Below are 18,438 nucleotides of genomic sequence, written 5' to 3'. Positions count from 1 at the left end.
ATCCAGGACATGGGATAGGTTTAAAAGGCAAGTAAAATTTTCTTAAAAGGATAGACAGTAATATCTATGAAAAAAGAAAAAGCATTCAAGGTGGAACTGATTAAGAGTTTAAAGGGCAATAATGTGAATAATTTTCTTTCCCTGCTGAGGGTATAATCTTTAATTGTAGTAGAAAAGATTTAAGTTGGGTACCATTTAATTCTTTGCACATTCGTTAACAAATTTTTATAGTATGCTGGCTATGCTGTCACTGTTGCTGTATTATTAATATTATTATTCCACTTTTTAATGCACTGGGCTTTGCACTTTACATACATTATCTCATTTACCTCTCCAAGCAACCTATTATTCCTAAATCCCACATGAGAAAAAAAATTAGCAAGGTTAAGTAATTCATTCAAAGTTATACACCTAGTAGATGGTGGGGTTTGGGAGAAACTGAATTGAAACCCAGGTGCATCTGGTTTCAAAACTCTTACTCTTGGCCTGGTGCGGTATCTCACATCTGTAACTCCAGCACTTTTGGAGGCCAAGACTGGAGGATCACTTGAGTCCAGGAGTTCAAGACCAGCCTGGACAACATAGTGAGATCCCATCTCTACAAAAACAATGATAAAAAAATAGTTGGGTATAGTGGCACATGCTTGTAATCCCAGCTACTCAGGAAGCTGAGGTGGAAGGATAGTTTGGGCCTGGAAGGTTGAGGCTGCAGTGAGCTGTGGTCACACCACTGCACTCCAGCCTGGGCAAGAGATCAAGACCATGTCTCAAAAAACCAAACACAACTCTTACTCTTAACCCCTTAAAATGTGGTACAACATGCACACAAAGCTGAGCTCCAGGCTAAGGACATATAGATAGAGATTAGTTAGGGTCCCTGGCCCCAGGAGTTTTTACTACAGCTAACACGTTTACATAGACTGCTTAGGATGGGGCAGTGACAAATGATAAGGAGAATCAGTAAGTGTGTTAGGATTTCTAAGCCATGAGTCAGCCCTTATGAGAAGACAGTCTAGCCAGGGCAAGTAATAAATAACAGTTCAGAGGACAACCAAGGCAGGTATAGTCACAGGTACAGCAGGGAGTATAAATAGAGAAGAATTATTGTAAAATAAAATTATAGGCTCCTGCTAAGGAAGCTAAACTTTATTTTTTGGGCAATGAGAACTCATTGAAACCTTCTGTCATGCTGGGCCCCTATTGACTTCAGTAGATACAGCACCATGTTCAAGAGGCCGAAGAAGTCACCCGGAGTCAGCAAATGAGACATACGGGAATTCACACACAGGGATCCAATGGCAGCAGGCTAGACAGGAGGACTGCTATAAAAAACATGTAGTTTCTATAGCATTTTCACTTAGCACCCTCACCCCAGCAACCTCTTCCATGCAACCTTCATTTAATGCAAAACAAAGGGCCTCAAACCCTGTATGGCCTGTGTTCCACAGGATAGGCCAGAGGTTCAGATGCTCCTCAGAGATAAGGAATGAATCTCCAGGTTGGCTACTCCCAGATTCCTCAGCTGGGAACTCTAAACACACATTCGTTTTAGACCATAGGGTCATTCTCTGGGTATGCTTAAGTGATTGCTGTCAGATGTGTTCACCATACACCTTCTTTGCAAGGAAATGATGTGACGGGGGCTGTCCTCAGTGTTCTTACCAACTTGATCTAACAGAAATGAAGCCCATTTCTGGACAGACTGCACTAGTCCAGACAGGAACAAATAAGGACCTAGGTTAAGAGGTAACAGAGAGAAGAGAAAGGTTAGAGATGAAAATATGCATGAAGGCAAACCCAACCACATCTTATGAAGAATTGTTTCAATATTCTAATTGGAGAATTCAGAAGAATTACAATTAGCTGTCTTCATGGCTCATCAAAAAGTTATATATATGTGCTTGTAACTCAAAATGTGATCTGTAGACCAGTAATAGTCCATTATCTGGGAGCTCATTAGAAGCTTATACCTACCCTAGACTACTGAGTCATGTCTTTTTAATACCATCCCCCAGGTGACTCCTGTGCAGTTTCATAAGCACTGGTTTATTTTCTTACAGAACTGACTCGTACAGAAAACCTGCTTTAACGACACAATAGGCTAATATTGTTTGAATTTAGTATAGTATAGAATTTAATATAGCATAGAAGAGATTTAACATTAATTCTGTAATACGTGTTTTCTGTATAAAATTAGTAAAATAGTTTGTAACATTGTGTTACAAGATGAACACAGTTGGTGAAGAGGGAAAAAAAGAGCAAATAGATACAATTCTGGCGTGGCCCTTCTAAAGGGATCTCATCACAGAGGCCCAGGAGCTTGTCACAAAGTGTGGCTGAGTCTGAATCATGAATGCTGGAATCAGTGGGGCTCCTGACGCTGGCTACGGCTGACCTCAGGGCTTCCAGCTCATGATGAACAATCAGGACACCTGTGAAAATTTTTTATTATTATTTTATTACTTTCCTTTTTTTCCAAGACAGACTCTTGCTGTGTCACCCAGGCTGGAGTAGAGTGGCGTGATCTCGGCTCACTGCAACTTCTGCCTCCTGGGTTCAAACAATTCTCCCTGCCTCAGCCTCCCAAGTAGCTGGGATTACAGGCACCTGATACCACACCTGGATAATTTTTGTATTTTTTAGTAGAGATAGGGTTTTGCCATGTTGGCCAAGCTGCTCTTGAAATCCTGACCTCAGGTGATCCACCGACCTCAGCCTTCCAAAGTGCTGGGATTACAGCGTGAGCCACCATGCCCAGCCCTCACCTGTGAAATTGAAAGTCTTAACTGTAAAACCAACAATGAAACATCAAACAGGCAAACACCGATATCTAGGGTGCAGGGAAAATTGGAAAACATGGAGCAATTGGAGATTTAACTGGGTTAGCAGCTGAATGGTAAAGAGATGACGTGAATGAGAAACCTATAAAAACCAAGTTTTAAAGGAAACTGGAGTTGCATGCTTGTGAGTTTCCTCTTTTAGTTCGGCCAGTGGAATTTGACTATTCTAATATAACCTCTCATGAAAACTTATAAGACAAAAGTCTACAAACTGGAAGAATGAAGAACAACTGGGCTGAAGAATGTCAAAAGTTATAATAGCTAATCATTTTTTAAATTTCTATTCCATGCCTATTATTGATTTTCTTCAACTTTCTTCTTGAAACCTAATTTTAAAACCTAGTATTTATACTTTTTTTTAACACCACAAAGCTAGTATATAATTAAATATTTTTCCACTTTAGGCTTTCACTAATACAGCATCCTTTAAAAAGAAAATCCAACATGTGGTCTTAGGACTACCAGAATTTTTCCATTTTCACAGAAAACCAAAAAATTATAAACTGTATCTGCATTACTTTTTCTGAAGCATTCAAATAAGAATCATGACTACCTGTTAAGTGTTGGAACAATCTGAACCTCATGGTCCATGGTATAATTAATACTTCTGATAGGCACTTAAACTGTCATTTATTTTTAAGATTTTAGTCTGGGCATGGTGGCTCATACCTCTAATCCCAGCACTTTGGGAGGCTGAAGCAGGCAGATCACCTGAGATCAGGTGTTTGAGACCAGCCTGGCCAACCATGTTAAAACCTCATCACTATTAAAAATACAAAAATTAGTTGAGTGTGGTGGCACATGCCTGTAGTCCCAGCTACTTTGGAGACTGAGACACAAGAATCACTTGAACCTGGGGGCGGAGATTGCAGTGAGCTGAGATTGTACCATTGCACTCCAGCCTGGGCAACAGAGTAAGACTCTGTCTCAAAAAAAATAAAAAAAGGATTGTAGCAACAACTTTGCCTGAATGTGATATGTATTTCCAGAAACAAGGAAGTGATTTCATAATTGACAAAGGAAATATAATACTGAAGAGGGCATTTATGCAAAAACCCAGATTCCACATCTGGGAATCTGAGGTTGTCCAAGAAATCTGCATGTCTGCCATGTGCCCCAAGGTGATTCTGATATAGATGGTTAATGACAGCACTTTGAGAAACCCTACTTTGAGCATCCACTATGTACTCCTCTCTTTCTTGAAATGACCACCTCTGTGTTATTAATTGGGAAAACTCCTCATCCCTTAAAACCCAACTCAGATTTCTTTTTCTCTGACATTTCCTACCCTGACATCTGGACATAATTGTTTCCATCTCTGAGTTTCCAAAGAGCTATAATTTTTCAAACTGCAGGCCATGCCAGTTAATAAGTAGGCCATGGAATCAGTTTAGTGGGTCAGTTTAGTACAACAGAAGAATACAAAATAGTCATCTTTTTGTGAAATTTTTTTCAATTTTATATCAATGTATGTGTACATGTGTACAGTGTCACTGTCTTAGGTTGGGACAATGGGAATTCAGGTGCATGTGTTTTATAGAGAGAACACATGTCAGGAGAATCCTATAATGGAGTGAGGGAAGTAGGCTAGGAAATGAGAAAGGGGGAGGCAGGTATGGGGTCGAGGGTAAAGTGTAGCTTCGGGTCTCATCCCCCAGGGAAGCTCTGAAGCATAAATTGCATCACAGAGTGTCCCCACTGAGGCACAGCTGGCCTGTTGTGTTCCTGCATCAGTCAGTCATTGGCAGTAGACTGCCGAGGTAGATGTGGGTAACCTTCCAGGGGAGGTAGCTTCACTTCACAAGCCAAGGGCAAGGTCCAAGAAAGGAGGGCAGTCGGGAGCCATAGCAACAACAGGAGCTGGCAGCTGCATGCACTGGCCCAGGAAAGGGGATCTGGCAGCAGAACAACAGCACCTACAGCACTTAAAACACCTACTCACTGCGTGCTCAGACCCATCTGCAGGGCCCAGGGCAAAATCAGAAGAAAAAAAAGGCCATTGAAAGTACTAAAATATCAAGCTTTATACTCTCTGTCATAGTCTTTCTCCATTTTTCAGAGCATTTTTTTTACTTGCTGTTTGATGTCATTCTGTGTAAAGATATTAAAATGCAAAATGATTAGCATGAATTGTACCATTCATCTTTGTAGAGTGCAGTGCCAATTTTAACTGTAAACATAAGAGCATTTCAACTCACACATGGAATCACTGAAATTACAAAATTTGTTTTCATAGCCATATTGTCAATTTGTAGTCATATATACATATGTATCTGATTCTTACCAGAACTGTGAGAACACTACACAAAACTAAGTCAGCTGCTTTCATTTCACCTCCTGCTGTGTGTTAAACCAATAGTCTACCTTCAGCATACTGGTGAGTAAAGAAAGACAGAAAGGAAATGAAACTGTGGGTTGTCCTGTCTTTCTCTTTCCTTCTAGTCTTCCTTTTCAGTGGAAGTACTTGGCTAATGCAGGGAAGTAAGATAATATATGAGGCCTGGCATGGTGGCTCACATTTGTGATCCCAGCACTTTGGGAGGCTGAGATGGGAGAATTGCTTAAGTCCAGGAGTTTAAGACCAGCCTGGATTTGAGACCCCATCTCTGCAAAAAAAATTAAAAATTAGCTGGGTGTGATGACGTGTGCTGGTGGTCCCAACTACTCAGGAGGCTGAGGTGGGAGGATCACTTGAGCCCAAGAGGTCAGGGCTGCAGAGAGCCATGATTGTGCCACTGCTCACCAGCCTGGGTGACAGAATGAGACCCTATCTCAAAATAATAATAATAGGATTCTTTGGTTGTTTATGTTTCCTCGAATGCCTTTCTTTCTGCTTTCAACACAAGTCTGGTTCTAACAGAAGCTTGCCTTCTTGGAGCTATCGGCAGGAACTCTTGCTAACTCAATCACATTAGGAACGCAGTTACCTTGCACTCACTTTGAGTCTCACTGAACTCTCAGGCATAGTAGGTCCACCAGAATTCTGTGTTCATCAGCCGTGATGTGCAGTATCTGCAAATGGGGCAACAAGGAAGCAGACACACATGATGTGCATATCTCTTCTGCTCATGTGCATGTTCCACTGTCCCAAGAGACTTACAGAGCACGTTCAAAGAAATAAAATTATTAACTATATCTAGATGGTGACAGCAAAGCATCAAATTAAGCATGGGGGCTTTATTGGGGGACAGGTGGTCCTAGACAACTATGAAACTGGCCCTGCCCATTTGCTTCTTATGTTAAGTTCACTCCATGCAGGCACAGCTTCTCCAAGATTCTGATTGATCATAATTCCTGAGGAAATTTACAAAATGATACTAGTGAGACAAACTACAACCTCTAGCTGCAGTAGGTCCCAAGGCTATAACTGATACCATCTCTCTCCTTCCTCTCTACACATTCTAGATTCTCCTCATCCTCAACTGGCACTTATAGATTAGATGACTCACACCCTCATCCCTCAGGGGCTGGAACCCCAGCATGGCATACATTATCAGACCACATGTATGGGAGCACCAAAGGTGCCCCAGTGGATCACCTCAGTGCCATACATATTCCTGATGTCCCCATTATATAGCCACGGCTCTGCTAGTTATGGTAATTCCTTCTCATGACTACTGGTCTGCTGGTATGAAGAGCCCAAGAGACCATGCAGCAGCCATAGCTTTAAGATTAGCAGAAGGAACTCTTTGTCTCCCTCCAAAAATCAAGATCTCTAGATCCACAGAGCCTAAAGTTACAGAGACAAGAAGCCCAGATTCCCATGGTTACTTGGAGTGATAGTGGGCATGGCTAATCCTAATTGATTCTCCCAAACCCGTGTATTCTACCTGTTAGGGACACTACATCCCACAAATGTCTTGATTTAAGGAATACATAACATCCCAAAGAACACTTGCCCGTCTTCTAAGGTTTCATTTCCAAGTCTGTGAAGCTAATGCTTCAGCTGCATCTTTAAGGGACACCATTCCACTGCCATCTCAGGTCAGCATCTTCTGGTAGTATGGTTTGTGTAGGGGCAGTGACTCCCAAAATCACGTGAGCACTGCTGAACTTCTTTTGCTGGAAAATGGATCTGTTGTGCAGAGGAGATGTTATGTTTTCCCGCCTTGGCGAATCACAGCCCTCAGGAAAAGTGCTGGCCAAGGCCATAGAACGGCTGGTTCTCACTGTGGGAAACCATGTAGTATAACCTTGGGCCAAGGCACACACTTCACTAGCCTTGATGTAGTGGATTAATGAATATTTCATAGAATATATGGATGGTCCAGATCCTTTGGGGGTATATTGTGACAGAGACCAGGATAATTAAAATAACCGTGGAATAAGACTGTGAACACACACTCTTGCCCTTTCCAAGTGTTCTCCTCAGCACTCTCAGACTACAGAAGGAACCCACTTGCCCTTGTTGCAAAATAGAGCCACGCCATTCCATGCCACCACATTTGCAGACAGTGTAGAAACATCTGCTCATATTCCTTTTTCCTTACACGTATGGAAGAGAAAACATTTTTGCATATCAATATCTGCATAGCATGTTCCAGAGGCTGTATTAATCTGCTCTAGTAAAGACACTCCATCCAACCCAACAGCTGCACGTGGGACTATAACTTGGTTAAATTTGTGGTGACTTCCACCTGCCAGTGATCCATCCAATGACTGCAGAAACAAGTTGGGTGCCTTAAATGGGGATATGATGGGAACCACCACTCATTCATCCTTTAAGGCTTGAGAGTGGCACTCTGAGGATGCCCCTGATTTGCAGTAGTGTTTTTATGTACTGTCTTGGCTTTGGGCTGGGGTAGGGGGCTCATTTTACAGGATTTTACCGGCTTTTTCTATGAAAAGAGCTCTTACCCCGCAGGTTGAAGAACCAGGGCCAACTGAAAAGCAGGTTCATTCCATTTTATATTCAAGAACTGAAGAACATTATCTTCCTGTAAATACAGGTGGTTCTGTAAATACAGTCAACGCACTATGAAAGGCACCTGGCCAGCAGTCTATTATTACCTGTCCCACATATGCCCCTATTCTAACAAGGAGACCATGATGGCATTTTGGATACCTGGTTATCATCATAAGCTCAGATCCTGTATTCACTAATACTGAAAGAGTATGGGTATATTCCCTTCCCCAGTAGACACTTATGTTTTCTTAAGTAATTTACCTAGGCTACTAATTCAGCCTCTTCTCTGAAGTTCTGCAACTCTTATAATTCAATGCTTGTGAATAATCTTCAGCTCCTCTTGCTCTCTAGTTTAAGGAGATATGAGAGTCTCTTTAAACACACCTGCAAGGAGGTTATCTGATTCTCACATTTTGCTTTACATTGATGATTGATTGTTCTGACTCTGTCATTTTCTCTCATCAAAGACATTCAACAACAGCCACCCATTTTCACAGTTCTTACTGGAACATCAAAGGATACAGATGCCTCCCTATCTTTTAATGCCAGAAATGCTGCTCAAGTCAGTGCCTGCCATTCCTTGCCTTTATTCTGTCCCATTTCTCCATAGACGACAGTTTTAGCAATTGTATCAGTACTTCATGCCAGGATCATCAGTACATGTCACCCACCAGGGTCCTCATTGCCAGCAAAACAGTAAATTATCCACCTCCAGAATTCCACCTTAGGATCTACTTTCAGATAAACTGTCTGGCATTACCTATCTCAAGTCAGGAGCCCTAAGAGAGCCTAAGATGGGATTCAGCTGCATGTGAAAATCACATGAATTAAGGAAATGTTCTTCAGGAATACTCTTAAGAGAGTGAAGGAGAAAAGAGAGAAAAGGAAAGAGCAAAGTGAGATGTGATCTCAGGTAAAACAATCCTTGAATTGATCCTCAGAGGAGCTCAGGGGCGTACACTACAGGCAAAGTTGTCCTGGCCCTTGAGACAACCTGGCCAGCCTTTTATCAGTCAGTCATTGACTGTGAGCTCCCAGACGTTGTTTTGGGGTGTTATCAAGGGAGGTATGAAAGAGCAGTTCTCCAGAGCAAGGGTCAACTGTCAGCTGTCAGCAGCCACACACACAGCAACTGTGGAATGGGTGCACCAAACAGCTAAATGAGATCTGGGAGGTGCACCTACAGTGTCTACTGCAATTGCAAGAATACACACACACTCACACACACACATATATATATATTTTTGAGACAGAGTCTTGGTCTGTCACCCAGGCTGGAGTACAGTGAGACTCCCAGGTTCAAGAGATTCTCATACCTCGGCATTCGGAGTAGCTGGGACTACAAGTGTGCACCACCACACCAGGCTAATTTTTGTATTTTTAGTAGAGATGGGGTTTTACCATGTTGGCCAGGCTGGTCTCTAACTCCTGACCTTGTGATCCATTTGCCTAAGCCTCCAAAAGTGCTGGGATTACAGGTGTGAGCCACCACACCTGGCCTTACAAGGGGATTTTTAAAAATGTTTGAAAAACTTTGCATATAGGTGACTTTACATATACCTCTGTCTATTAAAACCCAATCTGATATTATAGTTTCTTATTTACATTTCTGCCTCAAATGCAAGATTCTAAACCCTTCTGTGGCAGGGGATCTGTCCTATTTATTTTGCATTCTTAATTCAGGAGCTGGCACATAATGGTTACTGAACATTTATCAAATGGCGGGCAGTTTGAGGTAGATAACAGAGCTACCAGAACTCCAGGCTAAGTAAGTTGGGCGTTATTCTGTTGGCAGTTAGAAAGAGTTTGAAATGCTTGGTTGGCAGCAGGACATGGTATGTATTGGACCAGAGAGGGCAAAGAGAGCAGCGCCAAGAGACTATTGCAGCAACACAGGCAAAAGTAACAAGAGGAGGAATTTGAGCAGAGGCTGTGAGTGTGGAGAGGCCAATGCAAAAGTAATTAAAGAGGTATTATCTACAGAGTCCAGATGGCCTCAGGTTGACATCCAGTATACAGACTGTCAGGGATTCTAATTAATCATGTTTGAATTTTCTCCTTATATGCTCTTAAGCAGATAGAAGAGGAGCATTTCTCTTTATTTTTCTAGGTATTTCTTCCATGCAAAATGAGAAATATCCATGTGGGTTTTCTCATTGTCATGCCCAATTAGGCAAAATCCTTAAAGTGGGCATGGAAATAGCCTCCATATTTTGGGCAGAACTCCACAGTCATATCCAAGAAAACCCAAACTCATCAATGTGGAATTTGCTCAGTTCATTAACCCAAAGGTCACTTAAAAATTAAAGTGGCTTCTCAGGGCACATCTTTCAAATCAATCATTCTATATAGTAAAATATGTTCCAAAGCTGCAGTATCAGCACATTATTCTCATCTGGATTCTGGACTGTATCCTGCTTAGCATAATTTATCTGTGACTCATATGAATCATATACACACCAGGAAATACAGGGGGTGGTGCAGTTAGGGGACTGGTTTTCTTGAACTCTGTCAGGCCTTGACTGTAGGCAAAGCTATTTACATTCCTCTCCCATTTTAGGGCTCAGGAACTTTTGGCCAGAGTCCTGCTGTTCACATTGTTTTAGGAGAGACAGTTCCTGGGAACCCTGTTACATGGACTGGACCTGGATTTGCCAGGGTTCTCCCTGGGGCTGGCTTGAGATTTGCTGTCAACAACATTCCGTTTCCCATGGACTTCACCATTGCCATTTCCTACAGAACCCAGGTATCCTTAACTCTCCAACTTCTTCGGTGGTAAAAAGCTGACAGAAATGCATTCTTGAACTGTTTCCATTTCAGACTTGTTAGAATAGGCTCATCATCAAAGGATCTGCAAAAAGCGAACATCTGGGGGGCATTATAAACCCAAGGGTTTCCCAAAGATATTGATGCAGCACAGTGAGCCATACGCATGCATGCTGCATTCCATGAAGAGAAGCCACAGTTGAAGTTACATATTTAAGGTACCAGATTTAAGGAAGTGGTGACTGTTTGTATAAGAAAAATAAACAACTAACACAAATCCTGCCCTCCTGGGACTTTTCTTCTAAAAATTTAATGAACCAACACATGTACAGACATTCAGACTCACAAGGGATGCAGCAGAGGCATTTGTTTGCATCTGGATCTTACCCTGAAACAAGAGGAAGGCCGAAAGCAAACTGCCCCTCTTGTTTCCCACCACTAGACTCCCTGCCTCCTGCCTTTTAAGAAATATCTAAAACAGAATAGAAGCCAAATTAGAAAAATAGTTGATTTATACCAGTAGTTCCTAACCTTCCTTTGGATCTAAAACCCACTGAACATCTCTTCTGAAACATGTTTTATATGGCTGGAGCGGGGTGTGGTTTTAGAAGCTCCCAAGCCCAACTACGGAGCACATTGTGTAGGCTCTCACCATGCATCACATGCCCAGAGCAGCTGATCCACTTTGAAATGCGTGATAGGACATAATTCTCTATTTCTCACTTACAAGTGAAAACCAAGGAACTTCAATGAATTTTGGCTCTGTGCATTTGATAAGAAAGCCATTAAAATATATATAGACATTAATTTATCTGTAGGGAGAATAGAGCCCTGACACCTTAAAAGAGCTTTTCTAACCTGTACGGCTTCTAAAATATAGCTAATTTGCATATCTCTCCGACATATAGATTCCTTTTGTAAAGGATTCCAAATTATTATTTGTTCTGTGATCCAGAGCCGTGATGAATGAGTCAACTCCCTGAGAAATGGGGGTTGAGGATTAAGCTTGCCAGGAGAGTTAAGGTTTTTCCAGGCCCATGGGCCATGAGAAACAATGTTTTTTCTGCCTGGATCACAATTCAGGCATCAGAGAGCTGGGCCTGGGAGGGAACCTCTAAGATTCTTTCAACTCCACAATGCTTTTTTTTTGAGACTGAGTTTAGCTCTTGTTGCCCAGGCTGGGATGATGCAATGGCACAATTGTGGCTCACCAAAACCTCTGCCTCCCAGGTTCAAGCGATTCTCCTGCCTCAGCCTCCTGAGTAGCTGGGATTACAGGCATGTGCCACCACACCTGGATAATTTTGTATTTTTAGTAGAAACGGGCTTTCTCTGTGTTGGTCAGGCTGGTCTCACATTTCCAATTCAGGTGGTCCTCGACCTCCCAAACCAAACTCTTTTTCAAGTGGCCTATGGGTTACAAATTCAAGTCCATACACTCTCCTTTAGTTATGTGTGTGTGCATGCACAACATTTTCCTGCGTCCTCTCAGTGAGATGCCTTAATGTCATGCCTGTCTAGTCTGCAGCTGACTGGACTGTCCAGATCGTGGTGAACCCCCCTGGAAGGAGTGAGCTCTGCACACCCAAGACTCCACAGTCAGAGCCTCCATCTTTTGCCTTACCAGCAGCTACCAGGTATGTCTCAGACCTGTCCTCAAACACTGAAGGCTTCTTAGAATTTTCTTCATATATCAATAATTTATATCTGGGAACTAATGGGAAAAGAGGGGGACTGAAGAAAACTATAATATATATTAAGCACTTACTGTGTGCTGCACTAGGCTTTACATTTAATATCACTTTTAGTCTTTATAACAACTCAGTATGGCAGGTTTTGTCTTCATGAGATGAAGAAGAAATTGAGAAGGAGAAGACTTAAATGATTTTCCAAAAACTCATTGCTAGTATGTAGCAGAACCAGGATTCTAGTCAGGATATCCTTACTTTAAATCTTGAATGTTCTTTTCCAGTCCCCAGGTGGCTCTGAAATGTAAGAAAGCAAACTGCAACAAGAAAAAGAGTAAAACAATCAGCTTGATTACTCTCAATAGATGAGAGTCTTTGAGGTAAAAGGATACTAATTTTGAGGCCACTGATTTTGCCTCATCAGAAACTAGTGGCAAAATAATTTTTTTGAGATCCTGTTGATGTTAGCATGAGAGATGGGATGAGTACCTCTGTCCTATCCTTTCGCCAGAGTTGTCATGACAACCCATGGCCAATAGTTTCTCAGACTTTGCTGCTTGGCACAATCATATTGAAGAACCACAGAGGATCTGAACGTGACTTTACTGTCCAGCCAGACCACCTGTGCTGATTTAGACCTACAGAGGCCGCAGCCCCACAGAGGACGTGACTGCCCAGTACAAGTGCAAGACTACCAAATACTATGGCCATTTAGCTAATACAATTGTACATGGTCTGAATTTTTGCTTTATCTTTCTTAATACAGAATCATGCTGCTTCCTACACCCATCTGTTTAGAACCAGATGTACAATATTCCATAGACGTCTATTTTTCTCAGCCTTTGAAAAGAGAGTCCCACGCTCATTCACACATCCTGGTGGACTCTGTAAGTATCACAGAACTTTGTGGGTGCCTCCTTTGCTACTAAGCGCCTTTATAACTCTACTTTTAAACTCTCTAGTGAAATATGTCTTAAAAATGTATATGTATTTGCTCAATTATAAAAACCACCTAATAGCAATTACAAATCTTCTATAATAGTATGTCACAGCAACAGTTTGGAGTGTTTTACATATTATGTAATCACAGAAACCCTGTGTGGTAGGTACTTTCATGGTTTTACAGATGGTGGAACAGAGGCACAGTGTCACAGAGCTAGTGAGTGGGGAGTCAAGAATCAGAGCCTCCCTGCCTGCTTCTGCATCCCTGCCCTGAGCCAGGACAGCATACTGGCAGTAGAGGAAATGTGGGGAAGAGATCTAACCACAGCCATTATTTTCTAAGTTCCCATTTTATACATCCTACACTTGTGTATCATGGAAATCAGAGTGCTTATGCAGTGTGCAGACCAATTTATTTCACTTCACACTTCATTATAAGCATTTTCTTTTCTTTTTCTTTCTTTTTTTTTTTTTTTCTGAGTGCAATGGCATGATCTTGGCTCATTGCAACCTCTGTCTCCCGGGTTCAAGCGATCCTCCTGCCTCAGCCTCCTGAGTAGCTGGGATTATAGGCATATGCCATCACACCTGGCTAATTTTGTATTTCTAGTAGAGATGGGGTTTCTTCATGTTGGCCAGGCTGGTCTTGAACTCCTGGCCTCAAGCAGTCTACTCACCTCAGTCTCCCAAAGTGCTGGGATTACAGGTGTGAGCCACCACGCCCAGCCAAGCATTTTCTTATGGTATGTGTGCAGTCTTCTTATCTTTAGAAACCATGCGTAATATTTCCCGAGGGATTTCTTCCAGCATTTTTCTCCCACAGAGGGGGGCTATTGGCATTCCTTCCAAATTTCTTATTCTGCACAGCCCTTCAGACCCAGGCTTGTCCCTGGGGAGGGTTGGGCATTGAGTAGATTTATTTAAGTTACTTATCTATTGTCCCGATTCCTGGTCATATAAGTTACTTCTACTTTTTACTACTATGCTTGTTTGATACATGTGTATATTTGATACATTTGAAATATACATATATTTGATACACATTAAATATACTATATATACTTGATACATATTTTTTAAAATATTTTAAAATATTTTCCTACTTTATCTAAGGTGTTATGGCTCTTAAAATATGTGTCAAAATATTTTCTGGAACATATTCCCCAATTACTTTTTTTTCTATTTCTTTTCTTTACTTGTTTTTTTTTGTTGTTGTTGTTTTTGTTTTTTTGAGACAGAGTCTTCTCTGTCATCCAGGCTGGAGTGCAGTGGCACGATTTTGGCTCACTGCAACCTCCACCTCCCTAATGCAAGCAATTCTCCTCCCTCAGCCTTCTGAGTAGCTGGGATTACAGGCACACGCTACCATCTGGCTAATATCTGTATTTTTAGTAGAGATGGGGTTTCACCATGTTGACCAGGCTGGTCTCAAACTCCTGACCTCAGGTGATCTGCCCATCTTGGCCTCCCAAAGTGATGGTGTTATAGGCATGAGCCACTGTGCCCAGCCTCCCCAGTTCTTAAGATCATTAGTAATGTTTGAAGGTACCAGTTTCATCCCACCTCCAACAGAATTGTTTAGAATGGTGTGGGATTTTTAAAAAGTAATTTCATGGATAAAAATAAAATTGCTTCATTAATATTGCATTTCTGCATATTTGTGAGACTCTTCTAATATCATGACTTAATTGGCAAACTACAGCCCAACAGAATTTTACTGGCCTACAGCCAGCACATTTGTTTATATATTATGCATGGCTGCTCTCAAGCTAAAAGGCAGAGTTGAGTAGTTGCACAGAGACTTTACGGCCACATTTCATCTGGCAACCATAATCAAAAGTGTTCTAAATCCTGCACCTGAGGGATCTGGAACCGTTGAGGCAAGAAGATCTATGTGGTAGATTCTACCATACTGTAGTAGAAATGAAGTAGAAAGTAGAAACAAACTCTTAATTGGGAATTTTAAACTGTCATGGTTTTCCTAACCATATACTCCATTTCTCCACTGAGGAGCTTTTTCTTTTCTTTTCTTTTCTTTTTTTGAGATAGAGTTTCACTGTGTCACCCAGGCTGGAGTGCAGGGGCACAATCTCAGCCTCCACTCCCCGGGTTCAAGCAATTCTCCTGCCTCAGCCTCCCCAGCAGCTGGAACTACAGACTAACATGATTCATGCCACACCACCAATTTTGCTGCTCTGGGAAAATAAGATACTTGACTGCTTGGGACGCTGCCCTTTCAAAGTTTATTCTTTTCTGCAGCCAGATTAACATTTGCATCTAAGACCAGGGGACACTACCAAGAAGACCAAAGAAAACCTTCATTTAACCACAGTGCTCCTTCTGCAGAAATGCATTTTGTTTGGCAAGCACTGTGAGATCACTGAAATTTGTTTTCAGTTACCCAGATTATATGGTATGTGCATGTATAAAACTATGTTTAGAGTGAAAAGGATATTAGGCATTCTAGAATATAAAACTGCCATTCTTTTTAAACCATGGAATAGAATACACTTAGTAAACATCAAGTCCTTAGAAGTTTCTAAGAGAAGAAGTGAGTCATGGCATTACAAAATCCTATAGCTGACAGGGACTCTTGTCATCTGGTCCATCTGCTTAGTTCCCAGAATGGCCAACTCAATGGCTCAGACCAAGAGCCATAAATAATCTCTGGTTGGCTGCCCTCATCCCCAACCCCAGCCCATCTGGCTTTCTTCTTCGTCTCTCCCCGCTTGGTTTGTGTTTGGAGAGCACAGAGTCATTTTCATGTCAACTTAAGGATACAGTAGTAGACTATAAATATTCTTTATTAAACAAATTTTTATGAAGCACTTACTATCAGTTAGACACTGTGATAGGCATAGGTGTAAACAAGACATACACTATCCCTGCCACCCCAGTTCTTATTCTCTTAAGGGGAGACACAAACAACCAGGCAATGAAAGCCTGAGGTTAGAGGTCCTGGAAGCTGTGGCAGGGTGCGAACCCAAAAGCTCAGTGTGACTCTTGCAGTGGTTCTCAGCATCATCTGACCCAAACCCATGCCCCTTCCTTTTTTTAACCTTTAAACATATTTTGATTGCAAATATTTTCTAATATTCCTTACCATCCTGAAATGAAATGTATAGGCACCACAGCCTACTGCACGCATAACTTCCAAATAACATCAATGTAATATGCTAATATTAATACAAAGGAAAAGTGAAAGGAAAGTAATAGTTAAATCAATCATCAGACTTCAGTATGTATAAACACAGGCATGAATAACCAGAAGATGCAATGAAGTGGGAAGATGCTCACATAGGTAGAATCACTGCAGGTGAGATAGCCACAAAAGTAGGTATGTAGTAAACATGTTTACCTGTTTAAGAAAGCGTAGAGTTAGGCTCTCAGCTCAAACTATAAACAGGGTTTTCTCCTTCATGAATATCCAATGGAACTTGTAAAAGCTATAGGGGCCTTTTTGTGAGAATGTTCCACATCTCTGACCACCACCTGCTAAATGCCTGTAGTAAGTATCACTCTATTGCTATGACAACTAAAACCACCTCCACGAATTTCCAAAATGCTCCCTAGAGGGGTGGTGCCTCCCATCCTGAGGATCACTGGGTTGAAAGGATAAGCAGGGGGAGCATAGCAGAATGAAAACAAACTTTTTTCAGATTTTTGTCCTGAGGCAATGGGAAGCCTCTACAAACTTCTAAGGAGATTATCTGGACAAACTGCATTTAAAAGGATCACTCTGACTTTAGTGTAGAAAATTGATTGGGTGTGGCAAGAGTGGAGGCTGAACCATCTGTTGGGCTGCCACTATAATCATCCAGGTGGCCTGAATTAGGGAAGTGGCAGGGAAACAGAGAGCCATAAATGCATCCTAGCCACATCTAAGAGGAAGACTTGGCCAGGCTTGTGATTTGATGTGTGGGGGATGTGGGTTAGGCAAAAGTGTTGACAGCAAAGAGGCAGGTGTCAAAGATGACCTTCTTCAGTTTTCTCCACTGAGCAACTTGTCAGGCAGTGGCATTGCTTACCACAAATAGGCACAGAAAGAAAAGTGGGGTTCAGACCTGTTTGCTTTACAGTGCCTGTGGGGCAACTAATAGGCATTAGATATCAGTGAAGATCTGGAGCCCATGATTGGCAGGTACGTAGGAGATGCAAATTCAGATGCTGGAACCCATTCAGATGGTGGCCCAGTGTGGCCACGATCATCTAGGAAGTAGGTGTAGAGTTAGGAGAGGGCTGATGAGAGAACCCTGAGGAACTCTAACATTTAGGGGTAAGTTAGGGAAGAAGTACTGCGTTGCTTGAAGGGTGAAGAGGAGATGAGGCAGCAGTGATGGCAAGGAAATGATTTTTTAAGAAATTTGGCTGTGAAGGAGTCAAAGGGCAGAGACAAAGGCAGTGGCAAGAGGAATATATGAGATTGAGAAGGTGATTTTACAGATGGGAGAGACTTGAGCACATTTAAATGTGAGTTGAGAGGAAGAGAGCAAAGAAAGCAAGCATCATTTGCAGAAGAGTTTTGTGAGGTTAGAGGAGTTAGCAGCAGGACACCTTTTTCCACTGTAATACCTCTTCCTTTGTGAGCACTCAATGTCCTAGCTGGGTGGTAAGACTCAAGAGCCTGGAAATTGAGAGGCAGGTAGTAGGAAGCTCCAGGCCTTTTGCTGGGGTCTATTTCCTTTTTCTAGCAAGGAGGTAATGACGTATCCTCAGAGTGCAGCAGAAAGAGGAGACACTGGTAAATACAGTTGAGTTTTGAACATCTTGGGGGTTGGGGTATCAATGCCCCATGCAGTCAGAAACCTACATATGACTTTTTATTCCCCAAGAACTTAACTACTAATCACTCACTGTTGACTGAAAGCCATAACAATAAGATACAGCCAATTAATATATATTTTGTATATGTATTACATACTTTATCCTACAATATAGTAAGCCAGATAAAAGAATATGTTATTAAGAGAATCACATAAGGAAGAGAAAATATGTTTATAAGGTTTACATTTATTAAGTGGAAGTGGATCATCACAAAGGTCTTCATTCTCTTCATCTTCACGCTGAATAGGCTGAGGAGGAGGAGGAGAAGGAAAAGGCCCTGGCCTTACTGTCTTGGAGTAATAGAGGCAGAAGAAAATCCACATAGAAGGGACCTGTGCAGTTCAAACCTGTGTTGTTCAAGGGTCAGCCCTGGTCATCTGGGGTTGTGATGCCACCAGCTGGGTGTGTCAAAGGACAATTAGGAGAAAACTGAAGAGGATTCAAGTAAAGGGCTATGGAAACTGGCTTCAGG

General features: G+C 41.8%; 1 protein-coding gene across 1 annotated transcript in view; it reads left to right on the top strand.

Annotated features, from left to right (window-relative positions):
* Positions 1-18,438, top strand: part of LAMB4 (laminin subunit beta 4) — a 107,844-nt gene that overhangs the window by 33,633 nt on the left and 55,773 nt on the right. Inside the window, exons 14-16 of the mRNA XM_035254109.3 lie at positions 10,307-10,492; positions 12,034-12,149; positions 12,967-13,087. Coding sequence (XP_035110000.1) covers positions 10,307-10,492; positions 12,034-12,149; positions 12,967-13,087 — 423 coding nt within the window. The remainder of the gene's footprint in view (positions 1-10,306; positions 10,493-12,033; positions 12,150-12,966; positions 13,088-18,438) is intronic.

This window comes from Callithrix jacchus, chromosome 11 (genome assembly GCF_049354715.1).
Source record: "Callithrix jacchus isolate 240 chromosome 11, calJac240_pri, whole genome shotgun sequence".
Taxonomy (NCBI): domain Eukaryota; kingdom Metazoa; phylum Chordata; class Mammalia; order Primates; family Cebidae; genus Callithrix; species Callithrix jacchus.
This window is presented reverse-complemented; position numbering and strand designations above follow the sequence as displayed.